The 21,224-nt window shown below is 41.8% G+C and overlaps 1 protein-coding gene and 1 non-coding gene across 3 annotated transcripts in view; one reads left to right on the forward strand and one right to left on the reverse strand.

Moving 5' to 3' along the window:
* Positions 1-21,224, reverse strand: part of ADAMTSL1 (ADAMTS like 1) — a 924,426-nt gene that overhangs the window by 76,907 nt on the left and 826,295 nt on the right. For both annotated transcript variants that reach the window (XM_045840784.1, XM_045840785.1), the window contains 2 exons: positions 12,846-13,025; positions 8,956-9,090 (listed from right to left, as the gene is read on the reverse strand). In XM_045840784.1, coding sequence (XP_045696740.1) covers positions 8,956-9,090; positions 12,846-13,025 — 315 coding nt within the window. The remainder of the gene's footprint in view (positions 1-8,955; positions 9,091-12,845; positions 13,026-21,224) is intronic.
* Positions 2,757-2,863, forward strand: LOC123820342. The gene has a single exon (XR_006785958.1). It is a non-coding gene; the product is annotated as a U6 spliceosomal RNA (small nuclear RNA).

Consider the following 21,224-nt stretch of genomic DNA (forward strand, 5'->3'; position numbering starts at 1 on the left):
GGAAGTGTCTGATCCAGCCTGTATCAGAAGAATAAGGAAGTGTACAGGGTGGGGTGATGCTGGAAGTACGTATGAAAGATGACAAAGCTACAGTTATAATAGACATAAAAGATGGAAATGACTCAAGAGAACTTCCAAGCCAAGGGCCGATTACCTAGTCCTGTTTCAAATCACTTGAGAATATTTATGCAGCCTCTGTTCTCCTCAGGACCTAGAATTTTGCTGGAAGACATGACAGTGATGGGAAATATCACTAATGTTACAAGGTGTGGTAGGTGAAATGTCATATTAGTGGTCTACAGCAGGGGTTGACAAACTATGGCCTGAATGCCAAATCTGACCCTGTTTTTATAAATAAAGTTTTATTGGACCACAGCCACAACCATTTACTTATTGTGTATGCCTGCTTTACAACCACAAAGTGAAGCAGTTGCAACGGAGACCTTATGGCCCTCAACACTAAAGTGTTTCCTACCTGGGCTTTTACAGACAAAGTATGTTCAACCCTGATCTAGAGTGGGTGCCTTGTGGGTGCTGTAGGGAGAGATCACTCCAGGCTGGAACACTGTAAGAAGGCTTCACATAAGGGCTTAAACTATGTCTCAAAGATTTCCAGGGTTTGCCTAGAGAGGATGGTGTGGGAGAGGGTATTCCAGGCAAAGAAGGCTCAAGACCATGGCAATTACTAGGGAAAAGTTTGACAGGAATGGAGAGATAAAATGGAAAGATGGATGTACAGGCTAGGTCGGAATAGCAACAAGCCTTGAATGCCAGGATAAAATAGTCTAAGCGATGAAACATACATGTTCCCATACAAGCCTCTACATGGGTAGTAGGGACTTTTCAAGTCCATTTGAGCTCTAAGAATCAATTTTTTAAAAAGTACTGATGCCTATGCCTATTCCCATTCCCAGAGAGTCTTTCTTAATTGGTCTCAAGAGTGTCATTAAATTTTGTTTGTGAAAAACTTCCCCAATGACTCTATTTTGCATTTGGGAACCTTTTCCTAGAAGGAGGAAATAGCCAGGAATGTGCCTGCAAAAGCCAAGCTCAGGGCCAGGTAAATGTAGCAGGTGCCCAACACATGTGAATCAAATTAAATCAGCAATATTGGCTTGTCCCAGAGCCAGCCTGATAAGTCTCTGTTTTACTAGAGTCAGTTATATCACATTCACTTGGTCATGTGGTTTCCAATAAAACACTTCTGCCCGCCCTGGACTAGTCTTGGAAAAGCCTATGATGCTCAATGCAATATTGAGTCTGTTTATACATTCGGGCATTTATAGAGTTTTCTTTCACTGTTATTTTACCATGACCATTTACAAGGCCTTACACAATGTGCCCCTGGCCTTGTTACCTCTCTGATCTTCTCTCCCCCATACAACCCAGATGACTCCCCTCCTGCCACTACAGTGGCCTCTTGTTCTTTGAATGCACGAGGCATGTTTCTGTCTTAAGGACTCCATACAGGCTTTTCCTCTTCCCCAGATGCTCTTCTCTTCTCATCTCCAATCATGTGCAAGGCTCAGTAGCTCACAGTCAGGTCTTTGCTCAAGGATTACCTTCTCACTGAGCCCTCTCCTGACCATCTATATAATTGAAAATTGCATCCTCCTTCTCACATAGGTACTTGAATGCCAGGCTAAAATACTCTAAGCACTTATTACCTTTCAACATACCATGACATTTACTTAGTTATGCTTATTTTCTATTTCCCCTATTACAATGTAAGCTGTATGAGAGAAGGGGTTTTATCTTTTATTTTCTTCTGTATCTGCAGTGCCTTCAGTGGTGACTGGAACATAGAAGGAACTCAAAAAATATGTCTATTACACAAATGCTGAGAAGGCTTTTACTGGTTCTTCAAGACTGAGCTCAAACAGTTCCTCTGTAAGCTCTCCCTGATTCCCCCTTTGACAAAGAAAGGAGTTCTCCCTTCTTTGTTCACTTTGGCTTCTTTTGAAACTGTTCAGTGCTTTCTCATGCATTATTGACTTTTCTTTCTCCCCTACTGCTTCTGACCTACACCAAATCTGGGAGAGAGCATAGGACCTGGCATCTAGACTGAACAGGTCTATATTCAGGAAATGAGCCAGAACTTGGCAACACAAGCTTTGGACTAGTCTTTTCCTTGTAACCACACTTTCTGTATTGCACACCTATGTAGTACTCCATTTTATTCTGACGTATTAACTTGAGTGGTCTGAAATGGTTCACTAGCATGTAGAAGGTACAAGAATTTCAATAAGAAAAGCCTAAAAAAATCTGATGATTTTGAAAACCTTTTGTTTATGTGGACTAGCTCTTCCCCCATTAATCTATTTACTAAGTCCTGTTGAGGTTATTTCCCACATAACTCTGAATTCATTCACTTATTTTCATTGTCTCCTGCTCTCTAGTCTAAGCCGCAGTTATCTCTTACCTGGAATACTACAAACATTCCTAAATGGTATACTCTATCTAGTCTCATCCCCTGGAACCTACCCTCTACACAGCAGCCACAACAAGCTTTTATTTATTGTTTTATCTTCACTGAGGATATGTTTTTTTCATTGCTTTTAGAGAGGGGAAGAGAGAGAGAGAAACATCGTTGTGAGAGGGAAGCATCGATAGGCCACCTTCCCAAACCTGCAGCCTAGGTATGTGCCCCAGCCAGAAATTGAACCCGCAACCCTTTGGTTATGGGATGATGCTCCAACCAACTGAGCCACACAGGCCAGGGTGAGCCACGACAAGCTTTTAAAAAACTCAAATCAGTGCTTGCTTTGGCAGTATATATACCAAAATTGGAACTATACAGAGAAAATTAGCATGACCCCTGCACAAGGATAACACGCAAATTTGTGAAGTGTTCCATATTTTTTAAAAATTAAAAAATAAAATCATAAAACAATAAAATTTAAGAAGTATAAAAAAATCACAAATCAGGTGATGTCTCTTCCCTGCTTTAAACCATTCAGCCTTTGTATTGCACTTAGCACAAAGTGAGAGAGTCTTAACATGGCATACAGAGTGCCAGCAATTTGCTCCCACTTTTCTCTTCAACCTCATCTTAGGCCACTTGCCCCTTGGTTATTACCTCTGCTGGTTCCCCAGCCCAGAATACCTTCTCTTTAGTTGGATAACCTCCCTTCACTTTCCCAATCTCAGCTCAAATATTCTTCTCAAAGAAACCCTGTCTAAAGCTCAGACCAGGAGTGCTGTGCTGTCTTATGTTCCCACAGCATCTACTTCTTCCTCTTTTTACTACTGCTCTCTTGTTTGAATTACTTTCTCTACCAGACTCAAGTTGCCCTACTAGAATTCAGACTGCACAAGGGCAAGTACATTAATCTGTTTTGTTCATGCTTGTCTCCTCAGTATCTAGAGAACAGTGTCTACTGCATAGTAAATGTGCAATGCTTTTTTCTTGAATGAATGAATTAGGGACTAGGTTTGTCTATTTTATTTACTGTGTATCTCTGGATCTAGCACAGTACCTGGCACATAATAGGCACTCAACAAATTCTTATTGAATGAGGAAATCAATCTTTGATATTGCCTTCTTAGGCCCTTTACCAAGGCTTTCAACTTTGAACATTAATATTTATTCAACAGCTTTCTGATATACTCTCCTACCTTGAGGAATTTATATCCTTGTATGTGAACAATGACTGTAAGCTCCACCTGTGATTCCAGCCATAGCTCCCTCATCAGTGTGATGTGATTGGTAACTTCAGCATTGGAGAAAGAAATAAATTTTCACCTTTTAGCATGAGATTTGTGGTCAACAAAACTGCTGGTGCTCTTAGCAGAGATATCTGGAACTGGATCTCATGCCAGCCAGGCACTGCAATTCTCAGCATTTTTAATAAGCAGAGAAAAAAATGTGCAAGCTTCTTGTCTCAGGTGGTTGGAAGGAAAACGCCACTGCCTGATTATGGGCCTTGGCCTTACTGCCTGCCTTCTCCAGGGCTCTGAGAAGTGGAACCGTAACATAGGCAGGGCCCTGGGGAGCATATTGATGCTGCTGAGATGCTGCTGTGTGTGTTGGCTGTGACCCTCGAGTCCCTGGCTGGGGAGAGGGGGCAAGCACAATGACTTCTTTCATGGAAAAATTTGACTCTGCAAACTCAGGTCTGAAGGCTTGAATCTCTCTCTTCTTGGTAAATCATAAGCCATGAGAAAGGCTATGCTGTTTGGCTCTCTGAGGGTTAGCATGACATGGCAGGAGTCCGTCTGGCAGAGATGTCATGAGGAGTCCCATTTGACTGAGGCATTGGCACTTGCTCCCTCACAAAGGAGAGTTTGTGACTAATTATAGGGGGTGGAATGAACCTTATGTATATATTCTGTAAAACATTCTGATGGGGCCTGGGCCTAAACAGGATATGCTGAGAAAAGGCCTCTTAAGCCTCATATTTGCTTACTGGAGGCACCTGAAGTCATCTAATTCTGACAAAAATCCATGACCTTTACAACACAGATTTTCTCTTTTTCCCAACCTTCCTAAGAAAGGTCTCTATTTTTTTTTCAGACTCTTTGACTTTATGGAGAAAGCCTAACCCAGTGATGGGATAAAGGGCAGAGTGACACAGTGAAAAGCGTGCCCCTGCTCAGACCCAGGAGATGTGTGATCACCACCACAGACCTTGGTATCCTTTCCACATAATGAGGGGGATGGACTAATTAGTGGTTGGTAGACTTTTTTTGTAAAGGGCCAAAAGGAAATATTTAAGTCTTGTGGACCAAATGGTTTCTGTTGAAAGCACTCAACTTTATCATTATGGTGTGAAAGAAGCCATAGACAATACATAGGTAAATAAATGGGTGTGGCTACATGCCAATAAAACTTTATTTACAAAAACAGATAGTGAACTAGATTTTGTCTATGTGTCTTTGTTTGCCCATCCGAGAAACATTCTCTCTTAAAAGCACCTATGTAATAATTCTAGAACATGATTATCAAGACTAGAGAACAATTACAAAAAACAATGAGAAAATAAATGACAAAAAACACACACTTGTCAATAATTACTTTACATATAAATAGAGCAAATGCTCCAAGCAGAAGATATAAGGTGGCTGAAAGGATGCATAAAAACAAGGCCTGTACATATGCTGTCTAGAAGAGACCCACTTCAAATGGAAAGACACACAGATAAAAAGTGAGGGGATAGTGAAAGATATTTCATCCAAGTGGAAAGGGAAAAAAGTTAGGGTTGCAATACTTATATCAAACAAAATACATGTTAAAAACAAAGGCTGTCATAGAAGACAAGAAAAGGTATTTTCATAACATAAAGGGATCCGTTCAATGAGAAGATACACTCTTGTAAACATTTATGGACCCAATTTAGGAGCACCTAAATACATAAAGCAAATATACAAAAGGAGAGATCAACAATAATACAGTCATAGTTGGGGACTTTAACCCCTCACTGACATCAATGGATACATCATCCAGACAGAGAATCAATTAAGGACATGGTGGCCTTAAAAGACACATTAGACCCAATATATTCATTTGCTATTTTTAACCAAAAGCATCAGAATATACATTCTTTTTCACCCAGGGGCATCAGAATATACACTCTTTTCAACTGCACACAGAACATTTTCCAAAACGGACTACATATTAGGCCACAGAACAAGTTTCAATAAATTTAAAAAGACTGAAATCATATCAAGCATCTTCTCGGATCATAATAGTATGAAACTAGAAATCATTTACAAGAAAACTGAAAAACACACAAACACATGGAGGCTAAATAACATGCACTAAACAATGAATGGGTTAACAATGAGGTCAAGGAAGAAATCAAAAGATGCCTTGAGACAAATGAAAATGAAAACACCATAACCCAAAATCTATGAGACACAGCCAAGAATAAGAAAAATCTCAAATAAACAACCTAACCTTATATCTAAAAGAGCTAGCAAAAGAAGAACAAAGCCCCAAGTGACTAGAAGAAAGAATCTAAAAGTTCAACATTAGAGAGCAGGTTGAATAAGAATGGCACCTCCTATCAGTGCAGCCATTGAAAATAAAGTTGTAGAATAATATTGAGAGGCAAGGAAAGATGATTATTATATACCATTCAGTGAAAAAAGTTACAAGCAGTATCCGATAGGTCTCAGGTCTCAGAAGGCTGCAAAAAGGTATAGGTGCTGCAGGGAGGCATGAGCTATAGCTGTTCTAAAAATTGAGCCCTGCCACCAGACCTGGACCTGGACCACTAAGGATGAGGGCATGAGCCTTGCTCTCCAGAACAGCTGGCACAGTTTAAGCCTCCCTGCAGAAAGGACAGTTGTAAAACAAGGACAAAAAATTAGTACCGGTCTTGCCTAGGACAATAGATCCAGTTAGGTCAGGTTTACTTTGCTTAGCCAAGTCTCCACTGGGCATTTCCATGTCTACATCATATAGCAAAGAGCATATGAGCAACAAGGGACCCTCTAGTCCCTGGTCTTCATTTACTGTTATAGAAAGTGAGGTCCAGATGGGCCCAGGCACATGTCGCTCAATCAACCTTCCTTCTTGACAGTTGCAGCAGTGGCTTAAAGTGACATATTAATGCTGAAGTGTCTGGTAACTAAAATAACCATTTCTGGCATAGACTCACCTACTGGGAATCTCAACACATGAGCTTTAATCGGGGAGAGTTAGATCTGCTATATGGCTTTTAAAAATCCAAAATCGCCCATTCTCCCTTCCCCCAATGAAAATGAGAATCAAGGTCCATGAATTATTGTTTCTGTGCCACAGAACCATGATGTTCTCTACATTTGCTGCAGCCAACCTACCTTGTAGTTGGGAGAAATACATACAGAGGAATCTCACATCCTCTGGCTACAACGGTGTTGGCAAATAGTTTTCCTCCTACCAAATGTTGCCATGCTTGCTGGGAATGCTAAAATATATCCCAAGGCAGTGCCTGGACTAAATGCAAAAGAATGTCATGGTTGTTTAGGGATGTTCTGGCTGTGGAAGGGTCAATTAACCATATCTTTGCCACCTATTTGCATCCTTGTCTAGAATATCTTTTACCCTCAAAATAGGGTCTCTTCATTAAATCTCTCTCACTCTTGATTACTCTTACAGAATGTTAGAGCAATTCTATAAATATTACTTTCACTGCATTATTCTCCTACTTAAAAACACTCTAAAGGTCTGTTTCCATGTCCCACATAGTAAATCTACTTCCTTAGTCTAATAATCAAAGTCATCCACAATTTGACACCATTTAATATCAGCAACCATACACAGAATCACCTCCCTGACCCATTTCTTGTACCCAGAGCACACACTCTGGTCTAAAAGGGCCACTGATAGCAGCAGAGATGGGAGCTGGTCCAAATGGGAGCAACTAAATTAAGAGATCAGGATGAGTCAATAGTTGGGAGTTTCAAGATGGAGAAGGGTATCAGAAATTTTGGGGTAAGGGACCAAGCCAAATTTGAGTGGACAAGCTCTAGCTGAGCCTTGTTCATTTTCTAAAAATCCTCACTGAGAATATGTTTGTTGATTTTAGAGAGAGAGGAAGGGAGAGAGAAAGAAAAAAGAGAGAGATTGGAAATACCAATACAGGAGGAAAAAAACATCAATGTGAGTGAAAAACACTGATCAGTGGCCTCCTGTACAAACCTGCAACCTATGTATCTGCCCTGAGAATTGAACCCCTGACCTTTTGTTATATGGGATGACACTCCAACCAACTGAGTAAAATAGGGAAATTTACAATGTAGACATTTAATTTAGAATAAATTTACCAATAATAAGCCAAAGAAAATAAGCATTTTAAAACTTCTATGAATTCTGATCAAAATGATATGGAAGAACTCAATACCAAGCTATATCTGTTATAGGAAACAGAATAGGGCTACTTGTCACTGTATCTGTCTTACTTTTACTCAGATCAGAAATAGAGAAATCAAAAGCCTTCCACATATGCCCATATATTAGGAATATTCCTTGCTAATTTCAGGTGATAATGAAAACTGAAGCTACTCTTTCTGTGCTGTAACCCTAAAGATACCAGACCCCATGATCATGTTGATAAGTCATCAGCAGTATGAATGGGAACTCATTGACCTGCTGGCCATTGAGAGTTGGTGGGAAGAAGAGTATAGAAACTTTAACTTTGAGCTGAAGGAGTAATTCTAGCTGCCATTACCAATATTTGGGACCACATAGAGCTGGCATAAAGATTTTCTCCATTTGTAGGTCTTTTTTTTTTTTAGGCCTTTGAAGGCAGAGGTATTCTTCTCCTCCTTTAATATCTCCAGAGATCATTGTAAATGCAGAGGTTTCTCTGGCATCTTCATGATACAGATGTGAGAGACTCAGGAGTTGGATACCCTTGTACAGCTCTCTACTACCAGAGGCCACCAGCCATGTGGCATTAACTTGGTGAAGGCCCCAATGACAGATGCCAGGGAAGTTATACCTGGTGAAGTTATTTAAACATTTAATTTGCAGAGTCTGTCAGGATTGAGTTTAGGCCCTACTGATAGAAGACTAGCTTAAACAGAATATATCGGCTTTTGGGGGATGTTGATATTTCATCTTTCTCTTTGAAAGTTGATTACAGTTCTAGTTTAGATGGGAGGAAGTCAGAGAGGAATACTGGGGTATGGTTGGCAAGAAGAGAGGAGATACAGGAGCTGCTCTTTACTCATCGTTCAGTGAATCAAACTGATTTAGAGGATCTGGACTGTGGATCAGCCCAAGAGGATTCAGAAAAGAGCCACATTGGAATCTAGACAAGCTAGAGTCCTGCCTAAGAAATGCACTCACCTCATATGGAAAGTCAGCCAAGTTTCCACTGGTGAGTCTGGATTCTGTAGGCAATTTAGCGATTTCCTGTTGGCCACCCCCCACTGCTGCCTCTTTCCCACCTGCAAGCAGTCACCCATCCATAAATCCTGTCCAGCCCTGGATTTCTGCCCAATGTTCCAGAGGGTTGGACTCACCAAGGAGAGCTGAATTCCCAGGATCCAGGACCAGCTGTGTTCCCAGAGGAGACATCAGCACTGAAGGAAGGTTCGGTCCAGTGGCTGAAAGCAAGGCTCTGATATCTTCCAACTGTGTGGGGACCTGAGGGGGATCTGTGAGGAGGCAGATAGTCAGTCATGCAGGTTAAAGTGTAAAGGCTCTATCAAGGGGAGGATGAGAAGTAAGGATGCATGTGTGTCTTCTGTTAGGCAGGCATTACTATTGTTTGCTCTTAACATTTTTTTTTCTATAGAAAAGGTGTGCCTATCAAATTGAGTCTCAGTTTTAGACTTAACATTTGATGCCTGAATCAACAAGGTCAGTAATAAGAATCAGGCAGGTAGATTTCAGGAACTCCTTACTAATACCACTTTATACCACAATACCCATGGGTCCCTATAAATGTGTAGGACATTAGACTATATTATAAAGACATTTTTAGAAAGCCAACATTTCTTCAACATTTACTAAATGTGAATTCTTGTGCTAAATAGTGTTTCTTTTTTATTATTTATAATATCCTTTAGATGGAGGCACTTTATTATTGTCCCCACAGATAGGAATATACCACAGGAATTCTTATTTAAATGGAGCCTATGAGTGACTTTTTCTATGAGGAAAAAGGTCCATTTATGATATTGATAATTTAATTTGTGGTGTGAATTTTTCATGCTCAGTAGGACAAATAAGCAGGATAGGGATGATTTGCTATTTAAAGTCTGATAAGGAGTCAGGGCTGAAGTCACCAGGGGTCACAGTTAACCAGAGCCAAAATGACACAATGGGAAATATAGTGGCTTGCTTGTCTTCCGGCCTCTCCTGATGCACTGCAGTTCAACTCCCAAGGCTGACTCCCACCTTTTCCTCTAGAGCCCTTGTTGGAGAGGAAGGAGAAATAGGAGTGTTGTTTTGAAACTGATGGTCATTTCAACAGTGTTCAGTGAGGGCCTACTATTTGCTTGTCACCTCATTTGGTACTTGTTAGGTATGACAAATAAGTCATGATGGTGCCAGAGTCTACTTCAGAAACATACTTCTGCAAAGGACCATTGTGTACAAAAAACAATGATGAGCTTGATATGCACATGGGGTCTGGACCAAATAATGCTCCTTTTTTATTACAAAATCTTTTGCTACAAAATCATAAGCATATAAATCTGTAACATAACAATATCACACTCAAGCATACCATATGACATCTTAGGTGAAATGTTCAAATTAAAACTATAAATTATTATACCCATATTATTACCCTACCAGCCATACTCAAGCAAGCCTGACCTTGTATATAACTTATAAATATAATTTAAAAATTACAAAGACATTGTATATTAGATATAAATAACTTAAACATTCTTTGTATGGTATAGGGGAAAAACATCATGTTTGGGTTCCAGAATCCTCAGTTTGAGCAGTGGCTCTGTAATTCACTGACTTGGGCAAGTCACTTAGTCCTTCTGAGCCTTAGTTTCCTCATCTATAAAATGGAACCTCATCATATCCAAGATTTCTTTCTACTCTAAAACACCATGGTTGTAGGAATTGATGGTGCCAGTTTACTCAAACCTAGACTTTCCTCATCTCATCCTTTTAAATATTCCCTTAAGAGCACTGAAGTTGAACATTAAAGCAAACTGAATTCCCTCCATATTTCAATCAAATATTTCTTTAACAACTTTAAAACTCAGGAAGCCTTTGCTTATTTACTAAAAGTTAAAAGGGTTAGATTATGTCCCATCTCCAAAACCATCAGGTCTCCTTGAAAACAAATGTTGGCACCTTCTAATGTCCTTACTGCTTCTATCATATTTTTCTTTTTTGGTGCATGCACATTTGATCTTCTTAGATAAACTATAAATTCTCCAAGGACAGAGGTCACCTCTTATATTTATCCTACATGGAACTTAGAGGCAACATTTCATGAATATTCATCCAGTGGCTATATGAATAAATGAATACAATTCCACCTCATTACACTTCAAGTCTCCATGCTACAGGTTAAGTCATGGAATTTGGCATAAAACCTCAGCTTTATTCACAAAATCCTTGATTTAAAAATTAAGCCACGTGTTTGGCTGATAGAGAAAGAAGACACTACTTCTGTGTTCATAAACTACCTATGAAACTAACAAACTTTGATTAGTAAACCAAGACTTCTGATCAAGAAAAGCCCTAAACTTAAGAATCTAAATAGTGATATTTTTTATCAAGCTTGATGAAAATGGGAGATGTTACAGTCTTCAAGCCCCATGTTCGCAGTCACACCAAATTAGAGTTGAAATGCTGCAAGAACTGGCTCCCAGAACATGCACACTCCATTGGCAAAGCTGCAGTAGTAGCTACACATCCTAGGCTTTCATCTCTGTTAGCAGAAGCAACAAGGCAGGGTTATTAAGGAGGAAAACCCCACAGTAAGCACCGTAACTCAGTGCAGGGCAGTCTCTGGGCTTCTGGCCCCAGGCTAGCAGCTCAGCTGATGAAACCCAACACAAAACAAATGACATCCTTCACTGAGTTGATTTGCTGTGACTTCCTACAATGACTGGAGTTTTATGCAGCCACTGGTGAGATGAAAACCCATTTGGGTCTGTCTGAAATCCGAGTTGGCAAGGGCCAGAGATCCTATGCTTTGGTATACCATCAATTTGAGGTGTGAAAATACAAGTATAGTTTAATTGTTTTCCCCTGAGGAAGTCATGGTGTGTAATTAGTCATATTTTTCATATTTTTCTTTTTTTTCTTGGAATTATAGCTTTCCCACCAAGAGAAAGTGGCCTAAAGATTGACTTAAAAAAAACTAAGATAAAAACAACCTTTTAAAAATTTACTTCCAGACTCTGTGGGGAAGAGAAACAGAGTGTCTTTAGTCCAAGGGGTAAGGGGTTGTAGCTTACAACATGGCTGAGTCCAGCACTGGGCCACAGCAAGTGTTGGATGGTGTCTAAGCAATTGTTATTTTTAAATACCTTTTTCATGCCAGGAGCTGTGATAGACTCTTTAGTCAGGTGTTCTTATGTTTGGGGATACTATAGTCTGAATGTCTGTGGCTCCTCAATTTCATATGGTAAAATCCTAACTGCCCCAAGGTGATGATATTGGATCGTTGGGACTTTGGGAGGTGATTATGCTATAAGGGGATTAGTGCCCTTATAAAACAGACCCAGAGTCAGCTTATCCCTCTGTCAAATGAGAACACAGCAAGAAGCCAGCAGTCTGCAGCCCAGAAGAGGGCCTTCACCAGAACCTGACTATACTGGCACCCTGAGCCTGGATTTCCAGCCTCTAGAAGTGTAAGAACTAAATATCTGTTGTTTTTAAGTTACCCAGTTTGTGGTGTTTTGTTACAGTGGTCTGAGTGGTTTAAGACGGGAGGATACCTGTGTGGACTTCACGTAGACTAGACTATGAACTTTCTTAAGTTACGTGAAAAATGTTGCATGTATGAATTTTTCTGGAGGGAGTAATCTATAGTTTCCATCTGATCCTCAAAGAAGTCTTTAACACAGGGGTTCAGGATAACAGCTGTACATCTGTTACCTTTATTTGACACGCTTCCCCCACCTTCTCCACCTGTGTGGGCAATCCTTATTTCACAGGTCTCCACACAGAGACCAGCATCTAAACTTAGCAAGGTTAAGTAACTTGCTCAGCATCATACAGTGAGTAAGCAGTGGAGCCAGGGTTCAAGCTGATTCTGCCTGGCCCCACAGTCTGTATTCTTTCTATTGGAAGGCCCTAGGGTAGGGAGAAGAGAAGGGATATTGATTTTACCTTTGCGTACTTAACTGGGTCAGGGAAAAGAGGAAGTGGAGGGTAGTTAGTCACCCCCAGCAGGGTCCACTGGGGGCACCATCCTCGAGTTGTTTACCTAGGATCAGGAGCTGAGTGTTCTCAGTCAGCTCTCCATGCACGTTGGCTGCCCTGCAGGAGTAGAGGCCCTGATCTGAGGGGGACACGCCTGTGAGCAGCAAGGATCCCTCATGCACATGGTGAGGGGAGCCCAGTTTACTTTTATTCCTGAACCAAGTGACTTCAGCTTCAGGCACACCTAGGAAAAAAAATAAACTCATCAGCCAAACAGGTTCAGGTACTCTGGAGCCATTTACAACCTCTTTGTGGGCAGTCCCGCAAGCAACATCTGCCCGGACGTCTTCTATCACCCTTTGGCCAAACTACATAATGCCTCAGACCTCTTAGTTGTCTGGAGACCTTCTGACTTTTCACACTTACACTCGTGAGGCAGGAAGAGGGAGGCCAGTTAAAGGAAGAGGAGGCACGCAGCTGGCCAAAGGTGCCTCCAGGGTAGAAGACAAAGATTCTTTGGAGAAAACATATTATAAAAATGTAAGAACCAAACCTCTATCTATCAGTGAATCTGAATGATCAACAACTACATGAAACAAAGTGTTGAGTAAGAAAAGTAGGACACAGAAAACTATATACTGTATGATTTCCTTTCTGTAAGTAAATAACAAAAACTGGTAACATCGATCTAGTTGTTAGTAGTCAGGGTGATGGTTTGTTTGAGGGTGGGATGAATGGGGAGGGGTTGTGACAAAGGGTTTGGTTGCAGGTAATGCTCTGTTTTTTTTGACCTGGGGGCTGGTTTGGTGAGTTTGGCAGCTTTGTATGTGCACTTTTCTGTCAAGATATTACATATTAGCAAAAAGTGAAAAAGTGAAAAGCCACAAAGTGTTAATATATTCATGAGCTAGCCAAAGGAAAGCCACCACTGGTTGCTGGGGGCTGTGGCTTGCAACCTAGGCATGTGCCCTGACTGGGAATCGAACCTACGATGCTTTGGTTCGCAGCCCGCACTCAATCCACTGAGCTACGCCAGCCAGGGCTCTATTTTTAAAGCCTTTGTATTTTCTTAGAACAAATGGACATGGAACTATATTACTATTAATACCACAGAAAAAGAGAGACGAGAAGGAAGTACTCTGCCCTCTCCTCAGTCTGGGTTTACTGTGTGTGAGAAAGAGCCGGGGAGGACGTATGCATATGAGTTGGGATTGCATACCTGATTTTGGAAGTCAGGTTCCGTCTTCTAGGGGCATTATAAACTGAATGCTTGTGTTCCCATGGATATGTTAAAGCTCTAACCCCAGCATAATGGTATTTGGAGATGGGAACTTTGAAGGTATTTAGGTTTAGATGAGGTCAGGATGAGCAGAGGGTGGTCCTCACGCTGAGATTAGAGCCCTGATGAGAGACCAGGGAGCTAGTACTCTCTACCAGGTGAGGGCACAGCAAGAAGATAGCTTTCAGTAAGCCAGGAAAAGGGTTTTCACCAGGAACTGAGTGGATCAGCACTTTGATCTAGGAATTTCCAGTCTTCGGAACTGTGAGAAGTAACCTGTTATTTAAGCCACCCAGTCTATGGTACTTTGTAATAAATAGTAACCTGAATAGACCAAGACCAGAGACAGCCTTAATTCATCAGGAAGTTTCCTTGCAGTTGACATGCTGATTAGCAGGCCCCAGTTTAGCACAAGCCTTCTGCCATAATCTGTACAGGAGGCTCCCTAGCAGTCTGAACACTGATTTGGGAGACAGAAAGTCTGTCGCATTAATTCATAGATCTCCAGGGAATAAAAAGCTATATCTCTTGCATGCCCCAGCTTGCTGACTCATCTCAGAAACTTTATTCATAGAATTCTTGGGCATATATATTCAGGATATATTTGGAATGTCAAATCCTGGTAAACAGGGGCAAACCAGGAAGAGTCAAAGAGCCAGACCTTTCGCCCTGTGCTTTCCGAGTTGGGGTTGGATTTTGTCCTTAATGGGCAGCCTACTGTTTCAGATACAGACACTTGTCCTTGAACCTGATGAAAACATTTACCCTCAGTGTACTCTATGACACCCAGCTGAAGAGCCCTCGTTACAGCCCTAGTGCATTTGCTGTTCCCAAACTCTTGGTGGGGGAAGTGAGATGGGGTGGGAAGCTGATCTCATACTCTCTCGCTGATGATGAGCTTCCTTGTGTGAACTCACTGGTGTTCCAGGTGCTTTGCTGCCTCAGATGGGATTTTCCAGGCCTGGAGTGGTGGCCTAAGGTAGGTGGCCACAGTGTTCAACCAATCTGTAAGCCCCCTCTCCCTGTTATGGGGAACACAGGAATAGACTCTCTGGCCACAATTCAGTGTGAATCCCTCCGGACCTTCATGCTGACTGGAAGAAGGAGGCAGGACTGAAGAGAGAGTGGAGACGTGGATGCTGAACCCCTGATCCATTAGGGAGAGAGACACAGGTGTTACTTGATGCTCAAGTGCATGAGAGGGGCCAGGCAAGCATCGTCTCTAAATACACCTGGATAAAAGATGCAGGTATTTTTCACTGCAGCACCACTAGGGAGAGCAAGAGCATCACCATGCCTGGCCATGCCAGGGTGAATTTTGAACCCTGAGCTCAGTTTTTACATGTTAAAAAAATGCACAGCGTTCAGGGGAGAACCTCTGAAAGTAAGTTGGAGAAAACACTGTCAGTCATTTCTGTCCTCAACAAAAAATGAGGTCCCACAAATCATTTTCTACACGCATTTCCCTCGCAATGAATTTCTTGCATGTAGCACTGTCGCTGGCACCTTCCCTTGAGGAGGGCTGTGGGCAGCACACGACTCCTAATGGGAGCCAAAGCTTTCAGGAACAGGAGGCAGAGTAAGAGAACTGGATTAAAGGAACTTCAGTTCCTCCCACAGATGCATGATGACTAAGTGGACAGGGGAGCAAACATTCTGTCTCCGTGACTGTGCCATCAGGGAGATGAGCTGTGGTGTGTGTGTTTCCAGAGCCAACACTCGTGGGCTCTCTGTGTGCAGCATGGGCAGCTCCTGCAGCGAGAAGCCCCATGGCTCACCAACATGTCCCCTCTCTGCTCAGGACCTAAGCTTCTGTAGGGCAGCCAGAGGAGGAAAGAGGAAATGAGAGGGGAAATGGTGAGAAAGAGGAGGAAGTAGCAGAGGGAGAGAACTCCAGGATGGAGACAGACCTGGGAGCCATTGCTCACTTCCCAAGGAGGGGGTATAAGCCTCTTTCATTCCCTTCCTCACTCTGCCTCCTGCCCTCATGAAACTGGGTTTGTGCCCGAAAGGGCTGAATTCCTCAGGTTCATGGGAGAGATGGTGATACTCAGGAAAGCAAAGGGTAGCAGGAAGTAACCTTCAGTCTCTGTAAAACTGGAGCTATAGAGGTGGCAGCAGTGTTAAGGGAAGATAAATTATGTAGGTATCATTCTGTTTATTAGCAAACATCTGTCAGGCTCAGTCAAGCAGGTACCTGCGTCCTGAGCTTGCCAACAGATGTGTCATCGCTGGTGCCACATTTTGGGGGCTTCCTGTCTGAGAACATGGGCCTTAGGCAGAGAATGGCACAAAAAGATGCTTTAAAATGACAGCCAGTCATTCCGTGACTGGATCTGACATATCACAAATATAGTGACAATAAGGGAAGAAGGAAAAGAAGCAAAGCATCATGAAGTAACTTTTTCTTTTTCTCTCAAGAAGATGACAATGATGCTTTAGAAAAATCCACTAGGTCTCAGTGTGCCCAGAGTCCCTTAAAAAAGGCTCCAGATATATATGCTTAATACTGACATTCAGAACATCTAGCATGGGGAGTGCACTGAGGTCAGGAGCTTTGCAAAAATATCCTGAACATGTTAGAGGGAGAAAGAACATTTACTGGAAGCTAAATATTTCATAAACATCATTACATTTTTACAAAGATCTAATGAGGACTATTATTGATCCCATTTTACACATGAGAAAATTGGGGCTGAAAGAGATTAAGAAAGCTGCCTGAAGTCATATTGGTTTGGATCCCTGAATGATTATACGGGGACAGGGCCCCTGTCCCCCACCTTCAACTCAGCCCCCAGCCAATCAGTGACCTGCAAATGGCAGGGTAGGGATCCAACTCCTACAGTTGCTGCCACAGATCTCCATCTTACCAAGCACATAATCCTCAATTAACATCATTGATGGGTTCAGAGACTTGAAGCTAAAAAGAGTATAACAAAACCAACTTGACTATAAGCTAATGGTTATAAACAAGAGGAGTCCCTAAGGCATCTCATCAGCATTAGAAGGAAACCATGTTGAATGAAATGACATTATTCAAGGTCCTGCTGTACTCAATACTGTTTGCCATTATACTAGACTGACTCCAGAGAGAGGATCTGAATTTGCTGCACTCTTATTTTTGGTGTCAAATCCTTAAGTACTTTCTACTTTCAGAATTAACCTTTCTGCTATAACTGTAATACCGAGGTATTATTAAGGAGGGAGTTTTCTCAAATTCATGTGTGTCGGCTGTGTTAGTTCTCTGTTGAGAAGCTTGGTCAGAGATTTTTTCTAGCCTGTTGTGATGTGACAGCATATTCTACAGAAAGAAATGTCTGAAAAATGACAGAAAATACACTCAACCACAGAACAAAGTCTGCAGCTATGTTGTTGACAAGTTACTTGGTTGGCTTCATACCCTGGACTCTCTAGTATAATTTGTGTCTAAAAAAGGGAAGAAAAATAACCTATCTTGACTATTTCCTTTTGGTGGCATATCTTATCAATGATACAATGCTCTTCCTGTTGCTTGAAAGAATGAGTGAATGAGTCTGGCCCAAATGGGTTGTAATTTGATATGATTCTAAGGATTAGTGCATTTAATCCCCATTGAGCTGCCAGGTAGGATGATGTTATAATATTCTTTTTACAACACAGACAGGATAGTCTTAACTAGACTACTTGTTATATTTGGAAAGCTGCTTGCACCATGGCAGCCTGTCAACATCTCAAGGTGGGTGTCCACGGAAAGGTATACCTTGACATGCTAAGTGTGATGGCCTGGTGCAAGAAAAGGAAAGGATACAGTAACTTAAATGTCAGCCTGGGCAAGTCTAAAAAACAAAGGGAGCCTGGAAAGGAGGTTTTCGCCCTCCACATTTCTCCATACTGACCGTGCAGTCACTGACAGCTGTTCACAGGACTTATAATCTTCTACCCAGCTAGGCGACACTACCCAGCATCCCTTGTAGTTGTGAGTGGCCATGTGACTAGGAGGGAAAGTTAAAAGCAGTGCTGTGTGCTACTTCCAGGTGTGGCCCTTAAAAACCTCCCTAACCATCCTCTACACATGTTTTCCCCCTCTTCTTGTTGAGAGCACAGAGATAACCACCAGGGAGACCTTGGAAAGCAGGTGCTCGAGACAACAGTGCCACCAGCATTCTGTGACCCTAAATGACTGTGGGGCACAGCCTCGCTAGCTGACCAGGCATACTCTTTGGACCCTTAAGTAGGCAAAAATATACTTCTATTGAATTTCAGTCATTGTACCTTTGAGACTTTACTTGTTACCAGAGTCTAGCTTTCCCTAATATACTGCCCATCATTGACTCCTCAACTAGTTATTTCTATATCATCATTCCTGACAGTTTTATTTCCTAAGTCCTTTAAAAGCTCCCCTTGCTCTTAGGACAAAATCCAAAATTGCACCATAATCTATGAGAGTAAGATCCAGCTCCTGGATACACGCTGTCATCCTCCAGCCATATGTCATGATACTTCCTTCTCTGTCTTCTGTACTACAGCCAGAGCAACCATATTTCACTCCTTCAGATGTAGCATGCTCTTTCTGCCTCAGGCCCTTTGCACATTCTGTTCACAACGACTGAAACACTCCTTCCTCTCCCAACTTTTTATCTTCCACTCAGTTTCCTGAACTCTCAAACTGGCTCTCAAACAGAGAACCAGTATGGAGGGGTGGTATGATAAATTGGATCGTTTTTCAAGAAAAAGCCTCATCATACTCATTGTTTAAAGATTTTTATATTTAAGGGTTGGCAAGAATTTGTGAGGCTGCATTTTACAAGTTGAAAGCATATGCATCATATGTGTGCAAAAGCTATTTAATGAAAAACTACTAACAACTCAAACATGTAAGGACATGAGCTACTCTATGTAAACTATGCAATATTCTTAAAATAGACTATTCTATAGTCATTAAAATTATGTAATAAGAAAGCCATAAGAGCCACTTGTAGTGGCAAAATAATGATAGTTCCTGTAGTTCCTTCTGCTATTTAGCATTACAGCTGTCATCATTTTGGAAACTCAGTATAAGGACATTTTCTTTGTTCGGTAAATTCACAGAAAAATTTGTGATTAGAAGGGGGTTTGGGGGCCTGGGTGAAAAAGGTAAAGGGATTAAAAAGTACAAACTGATAGTCACAAAATAGTCACAGGGATGTAAAGTACAGCACAGGGAATATAGTCAATAATATTTTAATAATTATATATGGTGCCAGGTGGGTACTTGAAATATCTGGGGGACCACTTTGTAAAGTATATGATTGTCTATATGCTGTACACCTGAAACTAATACAAAATAATATTAAAAGTCAACTGTAATTGAAAAACCAAAAAAATTGGAAAGAAACAGCAGGCTCTTTCCCACCCACTTTGAAAAAAAAAGTCTTATTTAATATAAGGCATAATGGCAGAAATACACAGATTTATTTTAGTTAACCATGATTAACAGAAATGGTTTTATGAATAAAGAATTTAATGTGCATGGTCAGGCACAAACTGGACAGGAGAACTTATAATCTCATTATAAGTTTACAAAGAGTCAGTCTCTGGATGAAGCTGGGGAGACAGGGGCCTAGGTGACAAGGAGGAGCTGGCCCAAGCCGGTTCCAGTGTCCTGGGCTCCCCAGGGTAAATGCTTCCCCAGCTGAATTCTGGGTCCCTCAGTCTCCTTCAAGTGCCCAATTCCTTGTTTTGGTGATTTTTGCTCCCTATTCTTTTCCTCCTACTGATCCCAAATCTCAAGAGAAGACCCAATATGGCCCATTATATCTCCAGGTGGTGTTCCATCTCTAAGGACTGTGTTCACAGTGATCGCGTGGGGAGTGATGGTTCTATACGAAGGGTCCAACCTGCATCATCAGTCCCTGTGTGAAGGGATAGCTAAGTCATGGGAAGCCCCATCAAGGGTTTTATCTTGCTCCCCATGTGGGAGTACTGGGCCTGAATGGATTTGGTTCTAGAAGGTTTTGCTGATGAATTTAGGTGTGTAGACCAAGGGAAGCTTTACAAAGAAGAAATTAATGTACAATGAAAGAGATAGATTTATGTTTCTAGTTTCCGAGAGCTATCAGAACATTTCCCTCCTGTCAACTCTGCAGACCAGGTATGACTGGGCAGCCTGGGTTGGGGTATGACACAGTAGGGGATATCTGATGAGGACAGCCATCAGGGGACCACAGCTGGGCCCTGACACAAGAGCTACTCATTTCTTCTTTGCATTGTGGAAGTGAAAACTCTTAGAGTAGACAGCAAAAGCTCTGGTCCACAGGAAGGGGGAATAGCAGCTGGATTTTGTTTGTGGGTGTTTTTGTTTTTCAATTGAAGGAACTGCAAATACCTTTACACTGAGCATACTACCACGCTCTATTGTCCACTACTCCCAATCCCTGTGACTTTCTGGTACCTGTAGGCCTCGAGTTCACAAAGCCAACCCAAGGGCAATGCCCATCTACAACTTATAACAGCACTGCCCATTTTCTTTAATGCCTCCTGCTCCCTTCTGATGTGAGTAAGCTGCAGGTTCCTATCAGTCTTACCTCTGCCACCGACCCCTTACCTGTCCACCACCACTGCTCTGAGTTCAGGCCTCACTACCTGTCCTCTCAACTACCATGATGGATCCTTAACTGGTCTCCCTGTTCCAGTACTACCTTTCTTCAATCCACTTTATGCACTGCTGGCAGCTTACTCCTCTGGAAGTATGACTCCCAAATGTCACTCTCTTTCTGCCTTTGCCTAAACTCCTTGGCTAAGCATTCAAGGTCTCTCATGGTGGAGTCCCAACCCACCTCACTAAAGATTAAGCTCTTCGGTATCACTTCATCACTCTGGGCCCTGGTCAGACCAAAACACACACTGCTGCTCTTTGATAGTCCTGGGCCTTCCCTACTTCCCTGAATGTTCTCACACGCTTTTCTCCACTTGGAACACTCTTTGCCCCACCATTGCATGCTCACGTTCTATGAGTATACAAGGCTGAGCTAAAAGTCACTGGTTTTTATCTCATCTGTCCCAGTCAGAATTAATCTTTCCTCCTCTAAACTTCTGTCGCACTTTGCAGTTTCAGAGCGACTGAGGTTTATGCCTTTCCCACTATCCCTGAATGCCTGAGAACAGAATTGATGTTTATCTTGGTATCTCCATCTCAGCACAGTGCTC

This window comes from Phyllostomus hastatus, unplaced genomic scaffold, assembly GCF_019186645.2.
Source record: "Phyllostomus hastatus isolate PE091 unplaced genomic scaffold, TTU_PhHast_1.1 phas_contig_34, whole genome shotgun sequence".
NCBI lineage: Eukaryota > Metazoa > Chordata > Mammalia > Chiroptera > Phyllostomidae > Phyllostomus > Phyllostomus hastatus.